At 52.2% G+C, this 27,354-nt stretch overlaps 3 protein-coding genes across 17 annotated transcripts in view; all 3 read right to left on the bottom strand.

The window, feature by feature from the left end:
* Window positions 1-6,120, bottom strand: part of PRRC2C (proline rich coiled-coil 2C) — a 69,668-nt gene extending 63,548 nt beyond the window's left edge. For 7 of the 14 annotated variants that reach the window (XM_063406667.1, XM_063406673.1, XM_063406671.1 and 4 more), the window contains exon 1: window positions 5,762-6,116. The gene's annotated coding sequence lies outside the window, so the exon portion shown is untranslated. Of the gene's footprint in view, window positions 1-5,144; window positions 5,537-5,761 lie in introns of those variants that run through there. The other 7 variants (XM_063406675.1, XM_063406680.1, XM_063406672.1 and 4 more) reach the window with 5 other exon arrangements.
* Window positions 6,121-6,728: 608 nt separating this feature from the next.
* LOC134555228 (dimethylaniline monooxygenase [N-oxide-forming] 4-like) lies at window positions 6,729-13,560 on the bottom strand. Of its 2 annotated transcripts, none has more exons than XM_063406664.1 (9): window positions 13,281-13,560; window positions 12,013-12,175; window positions 11,547-11,735; window positions 11,064-11,226; window positions 10,574-10,719; window positions 9,791-9,990; window positions 9,254-9,606; window positions 8,939-9,008; window positions 6,729-7,606 (listed from the first exon to the last, which is right to left on the bottom strand). In XM_063406664.1, exons 2-9 carry the CDS (start codon window positions 12,142-12,144, stop codon window positions 7,216-7,218), a joined length of 1,644 nt encoding a protein of 547 aa, XP_063262734.1. In that variant the 5' UTR covers window positions 12,145-12,175; window positions 13,281-13,560; the 3' UTR covers window positions 6,729-7,215. The 2 variants fall into 2 exon arrangements, with proteins under 2 accessions (XP_063262734.1, XP_063262733.1); XM_063406663.1 differs by having other exon boundaries at window positions 6,730-7,606; window positions 13,303-13,558.
* A 313-nt stretch (window positions 13,561-13,873) lies between these two features.
* FMO1 (flavin containing dimethylaniline monoxygenase 1) lies at window positions 13,874-20,930 on the bottom strand. The gene is made up of 9 exons (XM_063406665.1): window positions 20,809-20,930; window positions 19,315-19,465; window positions 18,952-19,140; window positions 18,703-18,865; window positions 18,254-18,396; window positions 17,513-17,712; window positions 16,664-17,019; window positions 16,026-16,098; window positions 13,874-14,832 (listed from the first exon to the last, which is right to left on the bottom strand). The coding sequence occupies exons 2-9, from the start codon at window positions 19,438-19,440 to the stop codon at window positions 14,490-14,492; spliced, it is 1,593 nt and encodes a 530-aa protein (XP_063262735.1). The 5' UTR covers window positions 19,441-19,465; window positions 20,809-20,930; the 3' UTR covers window positions 13,874-14,489.
* Window positions 20,931-27,354: the final 6,424 nt, after the last annotated feature.

Here is a 27,354-nt window from a genome sequence, read left to right as displayed (position 1 = left end):
AGGATCTGCTCTCTGCAGGCTGGGGGAAGTCACCAGCAACAACAGCTGAGATGAGCAGGAGTCACTCCTGAGGCAGGTCCCAGTGATAAGTTGGTGTAAAACAGTTCCTTGGAAGGAAGATGATGAAAGAAAATCAATAGGTACATGAAAAAAGACCAGATTCCCAACAGATGAGCAGAAGTTGCAGCCATTTACAGCCAATACTTATCTTTCCACTGTTTCATTTTTCCCTTTCACTTTAACACTTACTGCAAAGCCCCCTTTATTACAGACCCCCAAAAGCACTAAATTACAAACCCTCACTGAGCTGGAGGCACATCTTCAACCCTTCCCACTCACCTCATGTACACTTAAGACAGTGAAAGAGAGCAGGACAAATTACGAGAAAAAAGTTAAACCACTCCTTTGCTGGGAGTAACTCAAGGAATGTCTTTCAAAACTTCCATTTCCTGCTCCTTTACCACAATGTCCAAGCCCCACTGAAATAATTATCACTTTTTTCACATAGGAAGTGACACCTTTTTTCAGCATTCTTCCCCAGGAACAACAATGTTGAGCAGTAGATATCTCATCATGCTTTTCTGTATCTTTAAAGTATCCCTGACCTCAACTGCAAATAAGTAAAATTTTTTATACATAACCTGTTTTTCAAAAGCCACTGTTCATAAGTTAATCCTTAAGTAAGGAATAATTATGTCTAAGCAGTTTTATTTTGGAAATTTGTTAGAAGTTGCTTTGAAACAATGTTCAGACAAGCTCCTCTGTTTAAGAGCTCCTTCAGAACACTCTGACAGTGCACAAGAACCACTCTAGGGCTGCATCCTTAAGGATTTCCCCCTTCTTTAGAACACATGCCAGAATTAATCCCCTCTTTGCCAGTTTTTTTCCCCCAATTCTTTTCTGTTCATCTTCTCAAGGTATTTTTGTTGCTGAAGGGTCCAACCTGAAGATGGAAGCACTCAACAGTAGGAACCTACAGGATAAACCTCACCATTATATTAAAAAGTTCAAAACAGTTACTCTAGTAATGACTTAAGCTACTTGTCACCATGTTCAAAACTTCCCACCTTGCCCAAATTCTTTGCTGCCTGTTACTCCTATCACATTCCTAACCTGAGTCATGTACATCAAAAATAAACAGAATTTCTTCTCTGTATTAAAGAGATGCTACAACGTATTTTGAAGGTTTTTAAGATAATCCCACTGTGGCAGTGACAGCCTGGATTGCCAAATGCTCCAGCTTGTATCACACTGACACCACCAGTAAAAAATTTCACTCCATAAAGGTGGTAGAATTTTGGTCCCTGGCCTGATTCAGCTTGGAGGGAGCTCACAGCTGCTCAGTCTCTTTTACCTGCTGTCCATTATCCTCTGGATCTCTGGTTACATGCTTTTCCCTGTGACTCACTAATTTCTTGGAACAGACACATCTCCTTGTTCACTGAAGAATGCTCAGCATGGAAGAGCTGCAGCTGCCAACACCACACTGACAACAGCTCTGGACAACACCAGTTAATTATAATAAGGGTCGACTTCAGATCTCTGCTTTAAACTGGATTTGACGACCAAAAAGGGAAAAAAAAGAAGATGAGAAGCTAAATTTAAAAAGCCTTATCAGCATAGCCAGCTTCATGCATCTGTCTCTCAGCACTACAGAATCCATTTTCCATGGAAGTTAACTTGCATCTGCCAAATGGCTGCAGATGAGGTTTAACATCTTCACTTGCTCTTGGCTCTCTGTTTATTCTGCTCAGATTAAAAAAAAATCCCACATGTCCCTTGACACTTTGCTTTCAAGATGCAGTAAATAATTCAGGCTCAACACATTATCAAAATACTTATCAAGGAATTTTTTGTTATCCAAAGCTCTGGGTGTCCTACAAAGCTCTATCCATGCTGGCTGCAGCATCTGTGGCATGAAAAACATCTCCTAACCAAGGTGACTCCAGCAAAGCAACCTAGAAATGCCACAAGCCAAAGGCAAGCTTTTCTTGCTAAAATGCATCTTTCCTATTTGCATTGTCAAGGGACAATGTTCTTGTTCCTTCTCATTAGAGAACTTGTGCTGTGCACCTCAACAAAGCACAGACTGTCCCAAACGTGACTAAAAAACAAGCCCTGTAAATCAGTATTTATTTTTTTTTCAAAATGAAAGCATCAATTCATTGGTATTAAGACAGTCTTAATACCAATGCTTCAGTGGAATATTTACTGAGTTTGCAGCACAAGTCCTAAAGCAGTATCAGGGCTTTAACTGGGAGGAAATTACTGGCTTCCCAAACAAAAAGCAAATGTTCCTGTACTTCCACCTTAGCTGAAGGTTCAAATCATTTTAAGAACACCTTAAATCATTGCTCCCGCAAACATCCCTTAGAATGATGACTGTAGGTTGAAATTGTAAGTTAAAATCTATAAACAACAAACTCTAGCAACATTCACATGCTTATGAAATATGAATTTTAAACCAAGGTGTAGGGGTTTATACGATTTCATGAGGACAGCCTGAAAAGGGCTGCTTTTCTAAGCACAGAAAGTTTGATCTGCTAACTTCAGCAAGCAGTTCTGCAAAAAATGGGCAGCCTAGTCATTGGCAAACTACAATTTATAGCCCAGCTAGGTAAAATCCAAGTAAGCCTGCCATTTCACTCAGTTATCAGCTGTACACTGATTAAATTGGTATTTCAGAGACCCTCTTCTCTCAGTTAGCCAGGACTGGGTGATGGCCCAGCTCCTCATGCAGTACTTGTGCATTTGTTGTAGCTGAATATAAAGTGCAGCCATTCCTGTCTCTGGTGCTGGAAGACCCTGGAAATGAAGCCCACATTATTTTCAAATACACATCAGCTAAAATTTATCACCATCATCCTTCAGATGTGTAAGGTTGATTCTGCACTCTAATTTTCCCATTAATCAAGACACTGTCAGATAATTTAAACTATGAACAATGTGAATGTTAAACAGTTTCTCCCTTTAGTATGTGTTTGCAATCTGTAACAGACAAGCTCGTTAGCATTTACTTAGAATGTTATGTAATGGCTGAGGTATTTGTAATAAAAACAGTCTATTTCTGTTAGCCTGTTCTTCATAGACATAAAAGCTGTCTTCATCTGATTTTTATTAGGACTTCATCTTCCTCTGCTCTCGATGCATTTTTTAAGACTCCTGTGCACTCCATTTTCATTTCACCAATACTCAGATATTATTTTCTCCCACCTCCTCACATGGATTTCAGCTTTTATTTTTTCACTACCTTCACCCGTAAGCTTCTGCCGGGTTTTGTAAAACCCAAACCCAAAAACCAATGAGAGCATGAAGCTGAGCAAAGGAAAAACCTCCTACAGAAGATGAACTGGTTCTACCAGTAAAACACCACCAGCAGTCCCGTCATTACAAGCCCAACATCCATCCCCAGCTAGTGGAAGGTGCTGCATTTCCATGTTGGCGGAATTCTTCCCCTCAAACCCTCCACTACTGTAGGAGCCTCCGAAGTCGCCAGCCAAAGGAAGCGTTTTTTCATCTCTCACATCCCCAACCCACCACCCAAGGGTTTATTCCTCTGCAAGAGCACACTGTGCAAGCCTTTAATTCTTCTGCAGGATTTTTTTCTCCTCATTTTATCCACACCACCCCTTATATGGTATTTAGTCTCCGCTTCCTACCCTCTCTCCACTCTCACATCCCTGCAGTTCCTTAGCCTGGAAATCGGTCTGGAACAAGGAAATTGTATTCCCAGTACTGCAGGACACCTGGCTGGAGTCAACCCCAGGAAACAGAATCCTGCTTTGACCTCCATTCTTTCTGTTAATTGCCATCCAGCATTCATTGAGACAGCCCCAAACCCACACGGGAGCCCCCTCTGGAATTGCATCATCTCTCCCTTGCTCACTGGGGCCTGTTGCACTTTCCCTGGGGAGGCAGGACCTATGGAAGGTGCATCCCATAAATCTGCAGATTTGGACCAGGAGCCCAAGTGAAAACTGGAGACTGATGTAACTGCTCTGCTCTACAAAAAACTAGGGTTCCCATTATGGAAAGTCTAAATGAGAGCAAAGATATTATAAATTGCCACTACACTGCCAAGACACAAGATATTTATGTTACCAAGACTCACAGAAGCAACTTTATATTGAGTTATACATATTTCATGGGCTATTATCTACAAAAGCCAAGAACTTCCTACAAGGAATGTATCCACACACCACGGCAGAGCCTCAATCCTGGTCCCCAAGCAGTGGTCTAAGGGAGAACCAAGCTCTCACTTCAGTTTAAAGAGCAACCTCTCAAGCCCACATCACCAAACCACCTTTACACTGAACATTCATCCAGTTCAAGGAACTCCCAAAACTTTGAGATTCATTATTCTCAAGAAAATGGTTACAGTTGCACTAAAACACCACAAAACTAATCAGAAGCAAAATTCCCTAGACTACAGAATTCAAAAAACCCCTGACAGCCACACAGAACTCCTGGCAGTCAGTATTTAAGGTCAATCCTTTTGTTTCTCATACATGGACAAATGAGATCATGTCCTGTTTCCTGCTCCTTCAAAAGCAGTTTCTTGTCTAAGCAGAGCTCTTTAAGATGAGACACCAACTAGGCCAGGTGCCTCATTGCACAAGAAATAAAACTATTAAATAAAAAAATTTACAGCCCCTTTCCTTCTACTGGAAATATTGTTAATTTCCAGTAATATACCTATCTAATCCAAATAATCAGGGCAACATGGACAAACGGTCATTCCTTTAAGATAATGAGCTCAAAACGTTCCACCCAAGAATATATGTACAGAACACCCACGTGAAACACAAAAAGGAAAGAAAAACCACGATGTGCATTCAGCGCCCAGCACCATGCTCTCATGCATGTCCCCTCCCTCAGGAAGAGGGCCCGAACTGGAAATCATCTGGGCCACTTTTAGCCTCAAAATTTTCAGTCCCTGCACCCCTGGATTATGCCCACTGCAGAGCACCTGCCTGAATTTCAGCCGTGTCATCTCACCACGCTCTCACCATCCTTCAAGCGCTATCCATGAGAACACTCCCGGCTCCTCGATCACCCCTCCCCTACAAATCCTGGCCCCGGGAGCACAAACAATGCCTGCCTTCATTCACTCCTGCACAAACCACCCAAGAACCGCCTTTTACCGTAGGCGAAGAGTGCAAGAACCGTGGATGCGTATTTCAGAGCTGGAAAACCCAGGCGCCTTGCCGCCAGCACCCCGCGAGAAAAGGCTGCTCTCCCTCCCGCCTTTCTGCAGGAAGAATCACAGCCACGGAGAGCGCGAAGGCACGGAGGGCTCGGCGCGTTCCTCGAGGAATCTCCGGAGGAGAGAGAAAGGGAGAGAGAGGAGAGAGGAAGGGGAGACCAAGCGCTGTTAAAAAAGGGGGAAAGCGGGGAAAAAAAAGAGGGCGGGAGACGGAAGCAGCACCCCCGCAGGAGCGGTCCCAGCGCAGCCGCCCCTCCCGCCGCCCCCGGGCGCGGCCCGGGCTGTGCCCGGCGGGGCGCGGCCGGCCCCGGGCGCCAATGCGGGCCGGCCCAGCGAACCCCGGCCCGGCCGCCCGGCGCCGCTGCCCGCCCCGCTCCGCCGGGCAGCGGAGCCGGCCCGGGGCGCCCCTCACCCGCCGGCCGCGGGCCCGCCCGGGCGGAAGCCGCCCCCGCCCGGGGCCATGCGGCGCAGGCCGCCCGCCCGCTCCTGCCGGCGCCTTGCCGCGACGCGGGCCCGCGCCCCGCCGCGGTGAAGTGGAGGAGCCCCGCCGCTTACCGGGCGCGCAGGGCGGCGCTCGGCTGCCCGCGGGTCCCGGTGCCGGCGGGGCCGCTGCCTCTCCCGGCGCCGCCGCCTCGGCCGCTTGCACACAGGGGCCAAGATGGCGGGCGGCCAAGCCGGGCGCCAACGACGTCTGACGTCACCGCGTACAGCGCGCGCCGCCATCCCCGCCCCCGCGCCGCCGGTCACGTGACCGCGCCGTGCCGCAGTCGCGCGGGCTCCCGGGGACAGGTGCGCCCCCTGGCGGCGCGGGGCGGAGGGCGGGGCCGCGCGGACCCGGCCCCATCCCGGTTCCCATCCCGGTTCCGATTCCGGCCCCATCCCCGCCCCATCCCGGTCCCCATCCCTGTTGACATCCCGGCCCCATCCCGTTTCCCATCTCGGCCCCATCCCGGTTCCCATCCCTGTCCCTATCCCCCTTCCCATCCCGGCCCTATCCCGATTCCCATCCCGGTTCCCATCCCGGCCCCATCCCGCTTCACATCCCAGCCCCATCCCGGTTCCCATCCTGGTCCCCATACCGGTTTCCATCCCAGCCCTATCCCAGCCCCATCCCGGCCCCATTCCGGCCCCATCCCCGCCCCATCCCGGTCCCCATCCCTGTTGACATCCCGGCCCCATCCCGTTTCCCATCTCGGCCCCATCCCGGTTCCCATCCCTGTCCCTGTCCCCCTTCCCATCCCGGCCCTATCCCGATTCCCATCCCCGTTCCCATCCCGGCCCCATCCCGCTTCACATCCCAGCCTCATCCCGGTTCCCATCCTGGTCCCCATACCGGTTTCCATCCCAGCCCTATCCCGGCCCCATTCCGGCCCTATCCCGGCCCCATCCCTGGAACTCAGGGTTCCCTATAATCCTAAGGCTGCTTGGGCGATGGCAGGGATGCTTACTTGCTTGGATTTGTCACTGCATGTATAATTTATTATTGTATATCAATATATTAACATATATAACATTTCTTATACTTGTGGATATTTCTATCTATATAATGTATAGATTATATATATCCAAGGGCAAGACTCTCTCCTCTGCCACAGCTCGGGATCCACTTCACACACCCAGACAGCAAACCATTGTTAAACCCTCAGTGAAGACCAGGTCTGTGAGGTTTATTTGTGGCTCCCTCCTTCATGTCCCCAAAGTTACCAGACACCAAACTAGCTCTTGACAGTTCGTGTTTCACAAAATCTCAAGGTGGGTCTTGCCAAAGTTTTGGGTAGCAGGGCGGAGGAAGGCTGTCCTCACGCTCAGCAGTTCATCCCAGAATGGTTCAGGATGAACACTCCGTGTCACCATTGGTGAAACATCAGCAAAAGTTTGGATGGATAGCAGAGAGCCCCAGGGTGCCGGCTCCTGCTGGTGCCAGCCCCATCCCCCTGGCAGCCCCTGGCACAGGTGGCACAGCTTTGTACGTCCCAGATCACCTGGCAGTGCGGCTCTCCAGGTTTCCCCTACAGCTGGAGACGTGCCCAGGGGCTCCAGCCCGGCTGAGGGTATTTGGAGAAGAGAAACCCTGCCGTGAGAGCTGCTGGCAGAGCCAGGAGGCACACCCAGCACATCCAGCCGGAGGAGCTGCTGGAGCTGTCCCCCACCACCCGCGTCCTCAGGGGCCTCAGCGTGCGCTGCCACTGCGTGAGGATGGCAGCCCTGGCCCCGCTCCACCTGCCCCGCCCTGCCAGCCGGAACTGGTACGGCGAGCAGGGCCCAAAAAACACGACCAGGGCCAGCTGGGGGTCGGCCAGGAGCAGCCTCAGCACGCTGGGCTTTACACCAGCACGCGCGGCGATCCTGTCCATGTAGCTGATAAAACTCATCTTCAGGTTCTCCCTCTCATATGGGTTCCTTCAATGGGACATCAGAAATGAAAGTCAGATGGTCAGAAAGTCAGATCCTGTCTCAGTTCCCAGCTCCATGGACAGGAACAGCCCTGGGCTCAGACATCAGGTGAGCCCCTGTTTCTGGGGCAGAGCTCTCTTAGCCCCAGATAAAGCCAAAGGCACTGGAAGAGCCCCTGTGGGGTTGGTCCCAGCAGTTCCCCGGGGCAGGGGAGAAGCAGAAGCTTGTTTTGTCTCTGCAGCATAGTCATGGCTTCAAAATAATTCCTAACTTAACAGTACCATCATTGTAATGCCACAAGTACCCCTGCCATGTCCTTCCCTGAGGTTCAGGGGTGTGGATTTGGCTGATTTCAAGAAGCAGAGATGTAGACTTCCAGAGATAAGAATGCCAAGGAGACTGGGAAAATCTGGGAATTGCAGAAAGTTTCCCATGCTGGGAGGGACCTCCAGGATTTATCTCCCTTATCTTCCCTTGAAACCTTATCTCCCTCACAGGAGGGAGGATGTGCTGATCTGCTTCAGGAAAATTTGAGACAGCCTCAAGTTTGTTTCCCTTGCACCTCAGGCTTTTCCATATTTCTGTTTAACAGCACCGTGGTGCAGTCATTGGGGCTCCTGGTCATAATCCCTGCGGCTCTGTTCTGTCCCAGCTTTTCCCCAGTGTCCCATGAGCCAGCCCTGCCCTGCTGGCAGACCCAGCCCAGCCTGCACCCCAAGGTCCCCTCCTTGCTCCACCACCACCCATCCCACATCCTTGAGGACACATCTGTAAAATCAGGACCTCCTGTAAAATCCCCGTGCTCACGAGGCAGGCTCTTAGCTCCCACACACAGCTCCTAGTGGAATACTCAACTTGACCTGCCAAAAATGACACAGACTGTCCCCCACCCACACTGCCCGGCTCCTCGGGGGTTCTGGATAGAACCCACCGCCTGGATTTGGGAGGGAGAAGCCACGAGATGGCACCCTTAGCCTGGAGGAAACCAAACCTGCGTCTTGACATGCTGGGAGCAAGGACGTGGTTTGGAGGCCTGGCAGAGGGGGATCTCCAGAGAAGGAGGGAGAAAGGGAGGGAGCGAAGGAGATGGGAAGAGAGGGAAGGGGAGCTGCAGGCCCTGGACTTGTCATAAACTGCTCCAGAGAAGTTTATGGTGTCTTGTTCCATAAAGCAGCCATGAGAGCATTTTCCCAACTCACTGTGGGTGGTGAGGTAATAAATGCAGAGTTGGGTGTCCTGACTGAGCAGGTCCCTGCCATGTCTGCCATCGAGTGTTCCCCCTTCCCCAAGGTTATCCTGGCACCTGTCTCATCCTGGGTGCAGGAGTATCACACACACCTTTTCACTGGTGGCTTCCTCTTCAAAACCTCGGCCATCATCCTGCTGGGGGGAGGCAGCTTGTTCCAGCCTGAGAACAGAGAAACCAGAGGGCTCCAGCAGCACCTTCAGAGGAAGTGCTCAGCCCCTTCCCAAGGTCCCAGCACCTCTCCCGAGGTGTGGAGCAGCAGGGATACAGGGATGCAGCTGGTGGACGGAGGCTGTTGTGCTACTGATTCCCATGGCCACCGCAGAGCTGAAATGTGTCCTAAGCTCTGTGAGCAGCAGGTCAGGCTGCCCCAAACCTCCCACCCAGAAGATCTCCCCATTTCCTACCTGCAAAGACCCCTGTCACCCAGCGAGCCTGCATTTCCGATCCCACCATAATGGAGCCCGTCAGCTGGATCAAGCCGATGATGGCCAGCGTGGGCTTCTCCAGATGGGGAGGGAAGACGCACTCGTAGAGGGAACGGTTGTCGTCGATGGTGCTGCGAACAGACTCCTCGAGGAAGGGGAATGAAAAGTTGTAGCCCGTGGCAAAGAGCACCACGTCGATATTTTCTTCAGTTGTCCCATCCTCGAAAACAGCAGAGCTTTCCGTGAACTCCTTCACGTTCGGCTTCAGCACCACAGTCCCAGAGAGGAGGCAGAATGGCAGCTCCTCGTTGATAATCATCTTAAATTTGGAGCTGGCAGCGAGGAGAAGAGGGCAGCGGTGTTAGCATCTGGGAGACACCTAAAATGACTTTTTTTATGGTCAGAATTCCCCTCCAATGGTTTACTCCTCCACAAACATCCCCCAAAACTGAAAATTAAGCATTTCATATTATAAAGACCCCCCTGACCACCCAACAAAACAATCAGAAAAAACACCTTTTGCTGGAAGCCAAGCCATAGTTTGTGTGGTTGAACCATGAATTGAACTTCCAAAACCTGATCCTCCTCGAGAGGGCTGCTGGGAGAAGCCACTCCAGGAGGTGTTTGAAGCGGGTGGTGCTGACCATGTCAAAGGGGAAGCCGTGGTCTGAGACCCGGCTGATGACCCACGTGTTGCTCCTGGTGCTGAGGAACACCTGGGGAGGAAGGCAGGTCTCAGCCTCCTGCCCAGGCATCTTGGTGGTTTTGCCCTGAGTGGCAAATGCCATCTCCTGCACTTGAGCCAGCATTTGAGATTTAACCCAAGGGAAGGAGATGACACCCCAATGAACCAAACAGCTTGAGGTGGTGGCTTTGATAAAGTTCCCACAGCTGCTCAATCCCAGTCCTCAGGCGGCCCAAACTCTCCAGGAGTTCCAAACCTCCTTCAGCTGCCCTCAGTGAGAAGTGGAATTTATTGGGAAACCCAGGGGCGAAGCTCTGCGTGGTACCCTGAGCCACTGGCTCTCACAGCCCCTGCCTGCACCCCACGGAGCTGTACCTTCCAGCCCCATGGAGCTGTACCTGGGCAGCCCCATGGAGCTGTACCCCCACGGAGTTGTACCCTCACGGAGCTGTACCTGGGCACCCCACGGTGCTGTACCTGGGCACCCCACGAGCTGTACCTTGACACCCCACAGTGTGTACCTTGGCTCCCCATGGAGCTGTACCTTGGCACCCCATGAAGCTGTACCTTGGCAGCCCCACGGAGCTGTACGTGGGCACCCCACGGAGCTGTACCTTGGCAGCCACACGGCTCAGCTCCACCGAGAGGTCCCCGCCGGTGTTGCCGATGCCGACCACCAGGACCCGCTTTCCTCGGAAGGCCTGCACGTCCCTGTACTCCCGGCTGTGCAGCTGCTGGCCTTTGAAGCGACTTTCAATGCCTGGGCAGAGAGCAAGGAGCATCTCCTACTGCCAGGTACACTTACTCACCCCAGCCTTGTGCCCAGATCCTCTGCAGCCCCCAGCTCTGCCCCCTCCCACCTCTGAGAAATCCCTGGAAGTCCCCTGCGCCTCCTCAACTCAGTCTTGCTTTGCAAATCCTAATGGAAAAGCCTGGCTGCATCTTTACAAGACATTTTTCCCATTCCCTGGAATGCCCCCCACCATTTCTGTGGGGTCAGGGTCCCAGTGTGGGGGCTTCCCGGAGCACGCAGGCTTGCAAAGGAAAATACAACTGGGGGACCCATGGGTGCTGGGGGAAACCCACTGCTGGGACTGGGCTAACCTGGGAAAGCAGCCAAGGGCAAGTAGGGCTCCTGGTAATGGCCGGTGCAAACCATGACAGCGTCGAAGATGTGCGACTCACAGACTCCTCCAGTCTCGATGACCACCTCCCACTGGCCTGAGGAGGAGAAATCTGGGCGCTTCCTCACGCTGAGAACGGTTGTCTTGCACAGAAGCCCAACAGAACAGCAGTCAGGGATCGCGCTGTGTTTCGGAGAGGTGCCTGTGAAGGGCTGGGGCTGCCGGGACCCTGGGGAGCTGCACGTCTCTTCTGAAGCTGTCAAATCCCACCCTGTTTCCCCCGGTGGTGGCACTGGGGGCAAGCCCGCGCTCAAGCAGCCTCGTTGAAAACCTGAGCCCTAAGGCTGCGTGCAGGACACAAGGGGCTCGCGCTCCTTGCGGGCCGGAGCCCGGCCCTGTCCCGCCCCACCCCGGATCTGCAGCTCCCCACGGCTCCTCTCCCCAGGCTCGGCGTCCCACTCACCTGGAAGCGCACGTGCCGCAGCAGGTCAAAGTGCCGGGCGTACATCCTGAGGTATTCCAGGACGAGGCCGTGGGGCAGGTAGCTGGGAAAATCCTCGGGGAAGGGGAAGTCGCTGAAGCAGGACATTTCCTTGGAGGTGTTGGTGATGACCGAGCGGTACACACTGACTCTCCCGCTGTCTGTGGAGTCCTGCGGGAAGCCGGCGGTGATGCTTCCAGGGGTGCAGGGAAAGACCTTCTCCCCATAAAGTATATGAGTATTTTTCTTCCTTGCATTTTGGTACAAGGAATAAACCAGGACTGGCACCTGGTGACAATCGTTTCTGCTGCCCCCACATCCTTCACCTTGGAGTCAGGAGGAGTCCCATGAGTGGGATAGGGACAGTCCCTGAGGGCACGACCACCCTTTCCTCTTAGCTGCAGGCAAAGAGCATTCAAGGAAGGGGACAAAGCCAGGAGGCACTGACCGTGTAGCGCCAGACGCCGCCGATGTCCTGGCTGCTCTCGAAGCAGGTGGGCTCCAGCCCCTCGTCCAGGCAGCACTTGACAGAGGCCAGGCCCCCGGCCCCGGCCCCGATCACGGCCACGCGCCGGACCATGCTGGCAGGGGACAGGCTGGTGTGACAGCAGCTGGAAACACAACAGCCCAGGGGTCAGCAGGGACGCCAGTCCCTTCCTCCCATCCCCAGAAAACCACCCCCATCTTCTCTGGCTGCAGGTGTCCACGAAGGAAAACTGTCCTGGGAGAAAGCCATGGCCAGCTCCTGGTTCAATGCTGTGCACAGATCCTGCTCATTACCCTTCCCGCTGTGCTACACCCACAGTGGGAGTCCAGGAATCTCCCTCCTCCACGGGGAGAAAAAAGGAGGCACTTTTACACCTCCCTGTTCCACCACTTCAATTTATTCCCTTTTCCAGCCCGAACCAGGGCATGCAAAGAAGTTGTAACTGTCTTCCCTAAATCCTCCTGAAACCTTTGCAAGAAACAGCTCCAGCTAAGCTGGGTCGTTTTCTCGCTTTCCTTTTTAATTTCCCATTAAAGAGCAATCTCTTGAAAACAAAAAGGGTTTAAAAAAAGGGAAAAAAGCAAAGCAATGCCTGACTGAGCAGGAGCACTGCGCAGCCATTCAGAAGTTAGACAGCTCTGTGAAAGCACGGCTGGGATTACAGGATATACAAAAGGTAAGAAACCCGGGAAACCCTGGCTATAAATGGGAGGAACTCACAGCCAGGGTGTGTAAACTGAGCTTGACTGGAAAGCAAAGAAACTGGGAAAAAATGAACCACATGAACTTTGATTAGATAAGAAATACTCCTACCACAAAGTCTGTAGAAAGAGTAATTTATAGCTTTTTCTATCAGTTTTGTGTAAAAAACTAAGTTAACACAAATAGAAACTGGAGGAAACTGAAGAAAGACAGGGAAAAATGAGGGAGGTGCAAAAAAACCCCTTTGGCATCCACAAGCCCGAGCCACTCCCTGATCTGCAGGAGCAGGGCAGGACATGCCCACAGTTGCCTGCCTTGTTTCTGGAGCCTTCTTTGGCTTCAGGAAAGGGCAGGCAAGCTCAGGGTGCTCAAGTGACCCCACTTTTCCAGCACTCCCTGCAGATGGTTTAACTCCAGAGGGTCCCTGCAGCACCCCTCTCCCCCCACCAGCAGCAAAGGCAAAGCCAGCAGTGAATGCCCAAAGCCCTGAGAGCTGTCAGCCCGCTTTTAAACCCTGCCAAACCCACCCAGGAGAAGCGAGGAGCAAACCTTGCAGGACAGCGCTGTGCCTTCGCTGCTCAGCCCTCGGCCCGATTCCCTCGGGCTGCTCTCGCCGTGGGTTGGGAGGGAAGGCTGAAGTCCAGGCAGCTCGCCACGGCTCTTGCACCACTGACCTTTACACCTGCATTCCCCCGCCCCATGGGCTAAAATACACTGAAGGAAAGTGCTCAACCTCCCCGAGGCAACGCCAGGTGAAAATTCAGGGATAATCCCAAAAGGAACATGCTTGCAAGGACTCCCACGCCCTAAGTTGTCACTGCTCCAGCCCAGGCAGCAGCTTTGGGTTGTCCTATCTATCCCCTTTTGTGGTGCCTTGCTGGGCTTGTGTTCCCTTGGCATCCCCAGGGGATGGGCAGAACATGCTCCCTCTGCCAGCAGCCAGTAGGGATGTGGGGCATGGAGCACTGGGCAGCCTCATTTTGGGAAAGCCCTGAGAGCCCCAGCCTTGTGAGCTGCCCACAGCACTCAGTGGCACAGCCTAGCTCAGACACAGGCTCTCCCCCAGCTCTTCCCATGCACACAAGGACAGGACACAGAAGCATCTGCAGCACACTCTTGCCACAGCCACTGAGATTTTATTCATTTAAAGTCTCTCCACACACAAAACAAAGCCTCAGGATTCTCCAGTGGTGGGGCATGCAGGGAAGCCAATCCAGGAGTGCTCAGCTCCACAGGCTCACGTGTGACAAACCACCACAACCACCCAGCGCCCCTTCACTGGAAAGAGGCACCAATCCAATCCCAGCTGGGATTTTCGGGTCACAGTGTTTAGGTTTGGAGAAAGGGGCAGCCTGAGCTGTGTACGCAACCCAGATAATTCCTGGGTGCTTTTGCTCCTGTGACACCCCGCCCCTTTTGTTGATCTGGTCCTCACTGCATCCTGCCTTGTGTGATTCAGGCACAACTGTGCCACCAATCCCTGCTCCGCTCCTGGCAGCAGGCAGGGGAGCAGAGGGGCAACAGACATGGGCATGGCTGCCATCCCTGGATACGAGGTCTGCAAAGCTGTGCTTGGGGATGGGCTGGAGCAGAGGGAGGTTTGCACTGCAGGTTGCAGACTAAAATTGGTTGCCATCTACTGAAATCCTTTTCCCCAGTCCCGTGGCACACTGTCTGACCTGAGCTAACATCCCTCAGGACAAAAAAAATAAACTCGAACAAACACGCTCTAAAAGCTATTGGAAACCAAAAATCACAGCAGCCAGGAGCAGCAGGAGTCCCAGCACAACCAGGAGAGAAGGGAGAGAGCTGGAGGAGCCAGCAGGGACTCGTGTCCTTGTGGGCTTTAGGACACGGTCCCACTGGGTGAGGATGGCCTGCCGTGCCCCCTGCCAGCGCCCAGGACCCCTCAGTCGGTACTGGTAGGGGGAGCAGGGGCCAAAGAAGATGGTGAGGGCCAGCCAAGGGTCTGTGCAGAGCAGCCCCAGCACGCTGGGCTTGGCACCAATGAAGGAGGCCAGCGTGTCCAGGTAGACCAGCCACTCGGTTTTGAGGACTTCGTCAAAGGTCAGACCAAACCTGAACGAATCAGAGAAGAAAAAGAGGCAGGAGAAAGATGGGTATCAGCAGGTCTTAGAGGAACTGGAGTGGAGATCCTCTGCATCCTTGTTGCTATTGCATCTGGAATGCAACTGGGTTGTTTGTGGGAAAGGACTGGATGTATGGGCAGTGGGAACCTGTGAGTGTCTGGACACAAACCCTGTCCATGACGCAGCAGCTGTGAATGATGCTGGCTCATGTCAACCTTTCACTGCTTCATTCACAAGCTGCACCTGTTTCCCCTCATTCCCCGTGGTGAATCTTTGTTAACAGACTTTGGCAAACCAGTTTTGGGTCTTTTTCAAAACAAAACAACCCCCCCCCCCAAATCCCTTCGCTTTTTGCAGAAAAGTCATGTACAGCATAAGAAAGGTGGCACCCTTTAGTATCCCTCACTTCCACCTCACTATCCCTCATTTCCACCAAACACTGCAAGAGTATGTGGTGACTTGGAGAATTGCTTCCAGTTCACCTCCTCTGCAGAATTCACAGCTTCATGTCTCACCTGCAGAGGTCTGAAAAAGCCATATCTATTTAGTCTTGTCTTGTACAGCAGTTGTTCTGAGCAATTCTGTATTCCACTCTTCTATACCTTTTCTCCTATAGCTATTTAAATGAACCACCCTCTATATTTATGCATCACCCCATTTCCTGGAATTGGCTCATTCATTCCCTAATCCTTTTCAGCCTTCTGCCTGCCTGTGAACCACACACCAGTGTGCTCAGACACTATTCACAGTGAGTCAGGTCTCCATGCTGAGAGATGAGACAATCTGTGTGTACACCTCGCTGGTTGTGGGTTGGCTTTTTATTCCCCCCTGGCTGAATTACTTTGCATTTATTACCATTAATTTCTCTGCCATTTTATCTCTCAATCCCTGGGGATCCTGGCATTCTTCCCAAACTCCCAAGCAAGCTTTAGCCTTGAGTACCCTGAATTAATTTCTTCTGTCACCAACAGACAAAATATCAGTGTTAAGTCAAAGGTTACATTGGCTCCTTGAAAGTAAGTAAAGGGGAAACTGGATCTGGGAATCCTCCCCTCTCCTCTGCCATGCATGCAGGGAACAGGCACAGAGAGAGACTGTGTTGCTGCCCCAAAACCTCAGTTTTTCAATGGTTTCAATTTTTCAATCCACCAAAAACCTTTGGGGCTCTAGGAAATTACTTACCATTGGACTTGGTTTTTCTTCTTCTCATTTACTTCCTTCTCCATGACAGACTGGGAAGGCAACTGACACAAGCCTGGAAGAGAGAGGAGAGCATCCTGCCGAGTTTAACTTCTGGGGGGAGGACTTGTGAACTCACTCAGTGATGCAAAAGGTGGGAATCCCTTCCCTGGGAGGGCAGGAAAGCCTCATTGCTGGCAATTTATTCAGCAGTGGCAATCCTGCCAGGAACCAGCCCTCCAGTATTCCAAATTCACCCACACCTTTTCCTGCTCTTACAGATGTGCGCTGTCAGGGCACAGGCAGGTGATGTAGGCTCAGATGGGCTGTGCAAACCCCAGAGAGGATCACCCCAAAGAGAAACCCAGAGCTGCTCATCTTTGTGGATGACCCAGCCCTCCACAAAGTTATTCTGACTATTTTTATTAAATACCCCAGACAAAACACCAGTAGGTTTCTTTTCTCACTCATGTTGCTCTAGCTTAGCTGAAGTGAAATAACTTGGGAAGTCTGAGCCTTGCAAATGCTCCCTTGTCCACTCTGAACTTCTTAGCTCTGGGATCTCCCTGGCTGCAGGGATAAAATGTGTCCAGTCTGATCTGCATTTTGGGGCTCAGGAGGGCTCACATTTGCTCCCCTACCTTTGAAGACACGGCTCACCCAGCGTGCCTGCATCTCTGCCACGGGCATGATGGCTCCGAAGGGCTTAATCAGCCCAAGGACAGCCAGGGTGGGCTTCTGCAGGTGGGTTGGGAACACGTATTTGTAGAGGGATGCGTGCTTGTTTTCCACCCTGACCACGGATTCTTCCAGGAAGGGAAAGGAGACGTTGTAGCCCGTGCAGAAGACAACGACATCAATGGGCTCCTCCTCAGGGCAGTTGTGGAAAAGGACTGAGCTGTCCGTGAACTCCTTCACGCCAGGCTTGATGGTGATCCTGCCTGTCAGGATGTAGCTTGGGAGGTCGTCGCTCAGCAGGGGCTCACGCACCCGCCAGCTGTGGAGAGCCAGGGGCTCTGAGAGTGGGACACCACAAACAAGCCTTGCCGGTCCCCTGCTCCTCCTCCCCCAGGCCCACCAGCTCACACCTACTGGAGTAATTTTCTCTGAGCAAACAGCCCTGTCCCCCACCTCCAAACAATGGCACGTGTCACCAAAGTCACCCTGTCCCACAGCATGAGTGATTCACGGACCTCTCCTGCCACCTTATTCCTTCAGTGACTCTTTAAGTCATCTCTTTCCAGAAGTGACCCATGCTTTGAGCCTTCCTTCTCCTCTTTACCCGGAGACCCTCACAAGGAAAACTTCTCTGGGCCTTCCTGGGCTTTTCCAGCATGCCCAATCTTTCACCACTTAAGGAAGCTACAGCTTATTTCCCCTCCCCATTGGAGATCACCCCACTCTGGACACTGGCTGATGCTGCTTGCTGAATCTCTTCCCTGCCCACACCACAAGCCCATCTGCGTGGGATGGGAGCCACCAAGAAGTACCTCTTCTCTGGCTGAAGGCCATAGTTTTCATGGTTGAACCGTTGGTTCACTTTGTAATTCATCAACCACCATGCCAGGGGTCCGGGGAGGTTGGTTTTGATCAGGCTCATAAGGCGAGTGTTTAAAATCATATCCCAGGGGTAGCCGTGCTCAAACACACGGCTGAGCAGCCACGCTCCTCGAGTGGTGCTAATGGTCACCTGGGAGAGAAGAATCAAAGGTTCAGGTGATGAATTTGCTGCTTTTCCTATATGAAGACACTCAGAGGGGCATGGTGCAGACGGCTGTGCAATGTAAAAGCAGCTACAGCCTCTTTAGGACCTCCTGGCTGCTGGTGATGGAGGTGAAACAGGAGACAAGAAGAAAACCAGCTTGCTTTCAAGGTAGCTTTTTGACCAAAAAATTCAGGCTCAGAAAGACTGTTTGTACACCATGTCCCTGTGATGACAGCACACTGAGCTACTGTCCCCAGTGTCCCTCTCCCCACATCCCTGTGTGTCCAGGCTTCTTGCAGCCCGGATTTTGATCTTTAAAAAAACCCCAAACCCCCACTTTTCCTTCACGTCCAATGCTAAAAGGCATTTTCCTGCTCAAACCCAAAGAAAACCCCTCCCCCAGCAGGCTGATGTCCTGTTTATTAGTCCCAGCACACAGAGGATGAGCCCAGTGACAAACAGTGGCAGGACACTTCTGTTCCTGCTCAGACTTTCTCTCTCCCCTGGGGTGGCAGGGTGGTGGCACCTTGGTGGCGACACGGCTGGCCTCCACGGCGATGTCCACTCCCGAGTTGCCCATGCCCACCACAAGGACACGCTTGCCCTGGAACACATCAGGATTCTTGTACTGCCGGCTGTGGAAGTACTGCCCTCGAAACCTCTCGATGCCTCGGGGGAAAAGGAAACAGAGCTTTGCAGTACTTGAGCATTTGTGGGTTTTGTTGGGAGAACTGGTGTGGAAAAACTGATCTAGATGGCAGGAGCAAGGAGGGGCAATGTCTGTGCCACCAGGGTCTTGGGGAGGTGCAGCCCTCCATCCCATGCACACAGAATTGATGCTTCCTCTCCAAAATGGGGTCTCAGAGACAAACCCACTGAAGCAAGAAAAGAAAGGGAGGATTTTCCCCAAATAACCCCTGAATCTCCTCTCCCCAGCACCTGAAGCAGGTGACCACAGGCAGCCCTATACCATACCAGGAAAACACTGCAGGGGGAGGGACGGCTCCGAGAAACTGCCGCTGCAAACCATGACAGCATCAAAGACGTGTGATGTCTGCTTCCCTCCCGCCTCTGTGACCACCTTCCACTGGCCCGTGGTGGCAAAGTCGGGCTGCTGACGGATGCTGACAACTGTGCTCTAGAACGCGGAGGCGAGGCACAGTCAGCAGAGGAACCAGCCCGGGTGGGTGGGGAGCAGGGCGGTTCAGGGCACCCAGCACTCACCCCAAACCTGATGTGCTCCCGCAGGCCGAAGCGCTCGGCGTAGCGCCGGAGGTAGTCCAGGAGCAGGGCGTTGGGCAGGAACACCGGGAAGTGCTCGGGGAAGGGGAAGTCGGAGAAGGCAGACATCTCCTTGGACGTGTTGCTGATGACCGACGGATAAAGGCTGGGCCGGCCGGCCTCGATGTGCTCCTGCCACGGCACCCCGGGGTGCATCAGCCCTGTGCCTGGGCTGGGGACGTCTCCCCGCTGCCCTGGCCTCAGGGGGTGCAGCTCAGCACCCAGCAGCTCTCACAGCCCTTCCACAGCCCTGGAACCCGGCTGAACCCACTCCCTGACCCAGGGCAGGCCCTGCTGGCTCCTCACCGTGTAGCGCCAGAGCCCCCCGATGTCCTGGCTCTGCTCGAAGCAGGTGGGCTCCAGCCCCTCGTCCAGGCAGCACTTGGTGGCTGTCAGCCCGCTGACACCCGCGCCCACCACGGCCACTCGCATCCTGGGGTCTCTGCCGGGGCTCAGCCTGGGAGAAACCCCACGGATGGTCACCACACTCTGTAGGGGATTTCTCCATATGCTAGCCCCACATGTCATTCCATTTACCAGCATTCTGGGCTTTTCATTTACAAGTTAGATTAAATGTCTTAAACAATAATCTTCTTTTTTTCCTCCCCTTTATTTTAAAAATCTCTCCATTTTACAGCGTGCTCCCTCGGTTGCTTTCAAACCCCTGCAGCTGCCCTGGAAACTGGCATTGAAAGTATGTAGTTGAGCCACAATTCACTGCCAGTTTTTTATTTACAAGCTGGGTTTAAACTATTCTGCCTTATCAGGCTTGCAAATATTTGTATTTTATCTTTGGATCTCTGCCCCTGCCTCTCTCAGAGGAAAAAAAATTTAAAAATGCACTGGGACTATTCAGTTTCTGTGTCTCTGACAGGGTCCTGTCCCCCATCCCCAGGGAAGATCATGCTGACTTTGACATGGCCCTGAGGCTGAGAGGGGCTGCAGGTGTGGCACACCTTGGGCTGAGGATGATTCTGTGTCTCTTGAAGGCTGAAAGCAGCTCCACCCCCGGGGCTTGAAAGGCAACAGCCCCCGGGTTGACATCCAGCCCCACAAAACTCCCAGCGGGGGTGGTGGATCCTAATCCTTGGCAGTGCCAGGCAGTAAAATAAGGGATGATGGCCAAGCTCCATGGCTTGGGCTGGACAATTCCAGAGCCAGGACCCCCACATTGGTGCCCTAGGGGTGCTGCTGCAGTCTGTGGTTTAACCCCAGGGCTGGAGGGAGCACCCTGCTCCACTGAGTTATTACTTGGCACGGCAGGATGTCACCACGGGTGGCACCAGTTCCTCTGGCCTGAGAGGAGCTTTCAGCTTCCACCGAGGATGGTGTACTCATCAGGAAAAAGAAAAAAAGTCTTCAGTAAAATAATGGGGCTGGACACAGTATTTTCTAAAACCTAACAAATTCTTCAGAACTATTTCAACTTTCAGTCACAAAGCAACACCCAATGAATACTCTGCGTTCCCAGGTTGGAATAAAACCTGGACTTTTTCCTTTGCACATGAAGAAAGCACTGGCATGAGCTGCTCACTGTTAGCTGTTTTGGGGAGGCTTTTTTTCTTTTTGCATGGTGGGAACTAATTTATATCACAAACACCTCCCAGCTACATTTACTATTCGATTCCCTACCTTCCTGCAGAGAAGCTGCAAATAACACCCAAGAAATATCAATTCTGCCACCCCGTGCCCGTTCCTGCCCCTCTTTGCACACTATCCCTGCAAGCAGCCAAACCCAGAAGTGCTGAGTGTGAGGTGGGGAGGGCAGGAAAGGCTTCCCAGCCCTCTGGGGACACTCACCTGCAGCCCAGCCGCCCGCGCTCCGTGTCACCTCCGCCGGGGGACGGGAGCGCTGCTCTCGCTCGGGATTTATGGGCGAGCCTGGCGGGGCAGGGAGGGCAGGAGCCACCCCGCTGCACAGCGCTTACACAACTGCTGTGGGGGGAGTGGCTGCGGTGTCCTGCTGTCCGGGGGCCGCGGGACAGCCCAGCTGCGCTCCCGGCAGGGCTGGCAGGGCTGGCAGGAGTGGCAGGCTCCAGCTGCGCCCCGCAGTCCTGCCAGGGGGGCAGCTCCAGCTGTGGGATGCTCTCACTTGCCCCATGGCTACTTGCCAAAAAGGAGCCGAAGCTGCAGACAAACAGCAGGGGTTTGTCAGGACCTTGCACCCAAAGCAGCTTAGAGGAAAGGGCTGGGTTTGTGGTCACTGCTGATGGGGCACGGAGGCCACGCCGTGCCATCAGCCACACCAGCAGTGCCAGTGCTGGGCTGGAGGCGGCCTTTGCCAACTGAGAGAGCATTGAATGCCCACAAAAACCAGTGTGCCAAGGGCCCAGGCACAAAGAAAGGGGATCTCTTGGCTGAAACATCAATGCCAAGGACATAGGGGCCAGCCAGGTATCTCCCAGGAGTAAATGATGGTGGAAATTAAGGGGTTAAGGGGGGCTTTGGATGGGGCTTTGCCCCCATATAGTCAATATATTTAGGGGTGACTGGTGGGAAAGTGTGAAATCCCTGCAAATGAATCCATCTGGGCATGGAGAATATAGAAACCATGGAGAGACAGTTGATAGAGGACTGGGTCTTCAGGAAAACCAGTGTTTAGAAAAAGACAAATATATTTGTGCCATGGGGGTGACAGCAAAACTCAGAGTGCAGAGGACAGAGTCAAAGCTTCCAGCCCCATCAGGGCCTCACCTTGTCACTGATAAAAACCCTCCCAGAGCAATGGCCACAGATCTGATACCAGCTCTTTTAGCAGTTTAAATAACTGAGGAGTCCACAAGGGGCAAGGAGAAAATCCCATCCAAGGTCTGCAGAACAGAGGGTGGTAAATAAAGTATCCAACAGAGATGTCTGCTCTGGCCCTGTATTTTGATTTGCAGAGCCTCAAGGGACATGTTTACAAAAAAAATTGGGCAACAAGGCTTGCACATCTTTCACAGTGTTGGGATTTGCACAAGCTCTATCTCCCAGCTCTCCCTCACACTGGACCCTTCTCCAGGTGCACAGGACCTTGCTCCTGCAAAGATGCTCACTAGTACTCAGCAAAAGAGTCAGGAATCCACTAAGGCAGATATTACATTCTTTATATGCTTCTGCTTTTTTTGGGTTCCCCAGCAGGCATTCCATTGACTTGCACTTGGAGTGATACCGTGGCAGCATTCCAGGAGTGGTGTTAGTGCTTTTAGGAGGGCAGTTCAGGGAAGCTGTCTAAAGGAACAAGTTGTTTTTGGCAAAGATGAGCTGCTGGTATAGAAATGGGACCAGATGCCTTTGCTGCAGCTGCTGCCAGAAAGGCTGGCCCTGATTCTGGTGAGGAATCCAGTTCAGAGGTGCAGAGCTAGATGCAGTGAGTGATACCATGTGAGTATAGGGCAGAAACACCTCCCAAGCCTCACTAATCTGCCTTAGGGCTGTGGTGTTCCCCTCCACAAACACCCTTGGCCAGGGTCTGGGCCAGGTGTGCAGAACAAAGTACTAGAGGAGATGGAGAGGAGATAGCAGGCAGGCAATTACTGTAATTATGCACACGCATGCCCAGGACACTGAAAACCCTTGTCAGAAAACACAGAAAAATTCTTGCTCCTTTACCCACCTCTGCTGCTGGCATAGCAGCCCTGGCACCATGGCACCCTGGCACCTCTCACCTCAGGGAGAGCCAGGACCAGTGAACATCCCGTGGTGGCTGAGGATGAGAACCAGGAATGGGATATCCATGTGCCTGTCCACTGGCAAGCCCCTTGTCCCCTTGAGAAGCAAAGCTCCCCAGCACTGTGGCACAAGCCTGGGCTCTGAAATAGCCTTTTGAATCCATTAAGCAGAAGGAAGGAGAAATTAAATATATGCATTTAGTGTGAATCAGATAGGAAACTCACCTTCTCTGCCAAACTCTGGCACTGGTTTTACAATTTCTGTTTAAAATAACTCTTTAGGCCAAGGAGGGGCTAATCTCTGCACAAACAAGTCTCAGCACAGCCCACTTTGCTGTTTTCTAGGTTTGTGTCAGCAGCTTTTGGCTGAAGGGGGAAAAGAAAAAGGAGAACAGAAGTGGAGTTTCTTGTCAAGCCGGTCTCCCAGCAAGGCAGGGGGCTCAGCAGCAGGGCTGCTCAGGACCTGGTGGGAGGTGAGGTTTGGGCTCATCAGGGAAACACTTCATTCCCCTCTCCAATATTATCACTGCCTCCCTTCCTGGCCAGGGGCTTTAACTCACCTTACTGCCCCAAAGGTGGCTGCTGCCTCCCACAGGAGGATAAGCCCATCCACAGAGTGAGTGAGGAAGGCTGCAAGCAGCTGCTGGTGGAAAAATGTTTTTCACCCCCTCCATTTCTTGGAGACTGGATTTTGATCTTTAAAAAAAAAAGCTCTTCCTTCACCTCCAAGGCCAAAAGGCATTTTCCTGCTCTAAAGTAAAGAAAACCCCTCCCCAAGCAGGGTGTTGTCCTGTTTATTATTGCCAGCACAAAGAGGATGAGCCCAGTGACAAACACTGGCAGGACACTTCTGCTTCTGCTTAAACTGAGCCAGGTATGTTCAATATCTTGAACTCTTCCCAAAACCTCTCTAAAGACACCACTTCTAAGGAGATCCAAAGGATGTATGGAGCAGACATGGGCTGTAGAGTGGGACTGTGGGAGAAGGATTTACGTGTTAAGCAAGGAGGTCTCTGCATGCAGAGCAGAAGTGTTTTACTCCAACATTCTTGGCAAAACTTAACCTGATTTAATAAGTGACCATGTTTTCCATGCATGTAACCTGTGGAATTTCTCAAGAGAGGGATGCTGCTGTTGTTAGACCTATTGTGTCGGTAAATCTTGCAGAGCTGCAGTTTTTAACTGCTTGGGTTTGGAGTTTTTAAAATGTACATTTTCCAGCTTCCCCACCCCCACGGACATTTCCGCCCTCCCTTTACCACCACACCCTTGTGCCAGGACTCAAAGTGGATAAACACACGGATTCCCTGGGAGATGCCCCCAAATGACACAGCACTAGGAGGGATCTCAGACCCTTCTCAGCTCCTCTGAGCCATTCCTCAGAGTCAAGAGGTCTGTGCCTGTCATTTCACAGGCAATAAAGCCCAGCTGCAAGCAGGACTCGTGGTTAAGGTAACTCCTAAGCAAAACGACCCCAAGGAGGATCTGTCTGGAGAGCACATGGTTAAGGCACTCACAGCCTGACCACAAGGTGCCTTCCTAGCACCTCCAGGTGAAGTCATCCATCAGCCCTTGAAGCTTTTAAAAATTCCACTCAGTGCAGCTGACCCTTCCCATCAATACTGACCCAGCTCCCAGGCCAGGCACTTTGAATGCTTCCAATTCCTGCTGCCTCTCCAGAGCGTCTGCAGCTGAGCTGCCTGGGCACTCCCAGCACAGGGACATGGCTGGACTCCTAATTCAGGCAGGGATGTGACCCTGCACCACCCCAGCCTCCCTCCCAGGAGCACTTCTGTGCATTGCTCCCCCCAAATTAGGGTGTCAAGAGGACAAACCCCCAACACTGAGCAAGGCACTGCTCTCAGGCCCCTCAGTGGTACCTGGCACAGGAGCCAGCACAGGCACTGTGGAGCTGCAGCAGCTCTCATCAGCTGGCAGACCTTTCCTGGGCTACACCAGTCCCCAGCAGACAGGAGGGGAACCTTAGGGACGTCTGACCCATCTCCGCCAAAAGCAGCTCAAACTGACCTGGACCACCTCATTTCCTTCACCTGTTTTAAAAACTTCTGGTTGTGGAGACTCCCATGCAACTCCTGGCTTGCTTTTGGTGGGACCATTGAGTTTTCTCTCCACATGCAAGCCCAGCTGACATTTGGGGATAATTTGGAATATTTTGCAGCCTCATCCCTCCCTCAGGTTAAATGAGAACTGATTAATGGGATAGAGGAGCTCTGACTGGCTCGTGCCTTGGATTGCTGGTTGATGTGAGATCACCCACAGGTGATCCTGGGTTCCTGGGGATGCTCAGCACCACTGAAAATGAAACCCCCTGGCTGCTGGTTCCCATCTGTAACCTGGAGAGGACTTGTGTGAAGCAAAGGCTTTGTCAGAAAGCAGCACTCAGGAGTGATGCACAGCCTGGGAGCAGGCCTGCTCCTGGCCCTGGCCTGGGGACAGGAAAGGTCATTTCAGGGCAGAGGGAGGGAAATAAATGTGCTGGGAGAGTTAATGATTTACCTGGATTGACACAGATATCAAGCAACTGAAACAGGAAAAGGTTGTGGACCTCTTGACTCAACATTTCCCAGCTGAAGCTTTCCTCAAAAGAGAAAGAACTGCATTTTTGGGCATTCTTCTCTCCTCTCTTAGAAGGAAAAACAAAGGAAATAAGAACTGCAGGTGTGGAAAGGCAGAGAAAAGAAGAAAAGTTAAGGCAGTCAAAGTTTTCACTCCCCAGAGAGAGAGGGATGGTTTGGTCTGAATAAAACATGAACACAGTGGCTAACACCCTATATGGAGTTCAGAGTTATACTCTAAAGCAGTACAGGATTTGAAAAGTATAAAAGCTAAAATCCCAAGGCATCAGGGACAGCCTGCAGTGCAGGAGCTGCAGGAGGTCAGTGCAGTGTGCCCTGGTGTGTGCCATGACCCTGGGGCTATGCCCAGCTCATGTGATTGCAGCTCTGTGTCCTGGCTGCTGCACCAGGCACTAATTCCATAGCAGAGGGCAGGCAGTGGCCTGGGCTGGCCATTCCCAACCTCCCCACTGGGACCAGCAGCAAAGCAGGGACGAAAACCCCTCCAGTTCTGATCCTTTTGCTGCTGCAGAGGCTGTCTGAGGCCGGAGCTGGAGGGATGCTCAGCACACAGCCCTGCTGCGGGGCTGGGCAGCAGCTTGCCCGGGTGCTGTGCTGCTCATGCCTCTGCTGGATGGACACAGCACCCACAGGTGCTTCCCAAGGAGCATTCCAGCTGAAACAGAAGGATTCCTGGCTGTACCCCACAGGAATAAACCTCAGCACAGCGCCTTGAGCAGAGAGCTGCAGCTGGGCTGCTGACTCATCAGCCAGGGATGAGCCAGACTGGGAGCATTGGGAGCACTGGGACTCCGTGCCCCACAGCTCCCGTGGGGGCGGGGATCCTCCTCTCCTCACACCCTTGGCCCTGCTCAGCCCTGTGATGTGCAGCTGTGTTGTTGCAGCATCTCTGAGGCCTGAACTGCGAGCAGAGCCCGGGGGCTGCCAAGGCTGCTCGGGGACAATCAATCTGCAGAGGAGCAGCACAAAGGGAGGCGCTGGAACATTCCCCTCGCGCTGGCTCCGCTCTGAGCGCGTCCCCAGCCAGCTCTTGTTTTTCTTGAACTCAGCTGAAGGTCCGTATTTCATCTGGTTTTCCACACCCTTCCTTTTGTGAGCGAAATCCTTCCAAGAAGGGGCTGCAGGACTGTTCCCAGTGGGCTCGGGTTGATGAATGGAGCACCCCAAGGGGAAGCTAAGGCCTTCCCATTCTTCCCTTCTTCTAAGGGAAGAAAATGCATCAGTGTCTCTTCACCCTCCCTAAGCTTCCACCTGCCCTGGAAGTTGCTTTTGCCATTTCCTAGGGCGCTGTTCTGACCCACAGCCTTTCAGTGGGGACAGGAGCTCTGAGGGCATCGCTCTCCCTCACTTCACAGCCCACCACACAAGGACAAATCAAACAGAAACCCCACCTTGCCTCTCATGAAACCTCTGTTGCACACAGCAGCTGCAACAGGATAACACATCTCACTGCATCTATCTCAAAGACAGCTCTGCTCCTGTGAAATACAAAGTTGTGTTTCGTGTGTGGGAAATAGAATCTGTGTAATTGTAATTGTAGAACACGGCCATGGGGCAGTTACAAAGATGAGTTCTAATAAACAACCAAGGAAAGCATGGAAGAAGTCTTTTTGAACAAAGTTTGCTTGTAATTACCTATTATAAATCTCAAGCTATTCTGTAAGAAGAGTCTTTGAATTATAACTTTAGAAGCTTGTTTTGCATTAAAGAATTTTAAACTGTAGTTTTAGAATGTTAAAAGGCTTTCTCACAGACTGGTAAAAAAACCATCCTGGAATATTGAAATTTAAAATAGTTCACAATAGACTATAGGAACTGAATAGGAACCAAACACCAACGTCATAGATTTACTATTGTTAGGTATTGAATAGTGACGTTAAAAATTGGAAATAGAAACTGCTGAGAAAGCTTATGAATATGTATGAATATAGCAAATAAAATCCCAGCAAGTCCAGCAATCAGTGTGCAGTTGGAAGGGAAAATCCTTCCACTGTACCCAGCACTGTCTTTGCTCACACTTTACCAGGCTAATTAATTAATTATTAAATCGAATTGCTGCTTGATACATTGGCCGTGTCAAGCATCTCATTTCTAACACT

Source organism: Prinia subflava, chromosome 10, assembly GCF_021018805.1.
Source record: "Prinia subflava isolate CZ2003 ecotype Zambia chromosome 10, Cam_Psub_1.2, whole genome shotgun sequence".
In the NCBI taxonomy this organism is placed as follows: domain Eukaryota; kingdom Metazoa; phylum Chordata; class Aves; order Passeriformes; family Cisticolidae; genus Prinia; species Prinia subflava.
Note: the sequence above shows the minus strand (reverse complement) of the source record. Positions and strands in the feature narration are given on the sequence as shown.

What these genes read in the sequence shown, in the direction of transcription:
- LOC134555228 (XM_063406664.1), bottom strand. Translation starts at nt 12,144, where the DNA reads ATGGTCCGGCGCGTGGCCGTGATCGGGGCCGGGGCCGGGGGCCTGGCC. An exon ending in GGCTTGGCTTCCAGCAAAAG is followed by an intron (nt 9,607 to 9,790) that starts GTGTTTTTTCTG and finishes CCTCGCTGCCAG; the next exon opens with CTCCAAATTTAAGATGATTA. An exon ending in GGTGACAGGGGTCTTTGCAG is followed by an intron (nt 9,009 to 9,253) that starts GTAGGAAATGGG and finishes CTCTGTTCTCAG; the next exon opens with GCTGGAACAAGCTGCCTCCC.
- FMO1 (XM_063406665.1), bottom strand. Translation starts at nt 19,440, where the DNA reads ATGCGAGTGGCCGTGGTGGGCGCGGGTGTCAGCGGGCTGACAGCCACC. An exon ending in CCAGCCGTGTCGCCACCAAG is followed by an intron (nt 17,713 to 18,253) that starts GTGCCACCACCC and finishes CTTCTCTCCCAG; the next exon opens with GTGACCATTAGCACCACTCG. An exon ending in AAGAAAAACCAAGTCCAATG is followed by an intron (nt 14,833 to 16,025) that starts GTAAGTAATTTC and finishes TGATTCGTTCAG; the next exon opens with GTTTGGTCTGACCTTTGACG.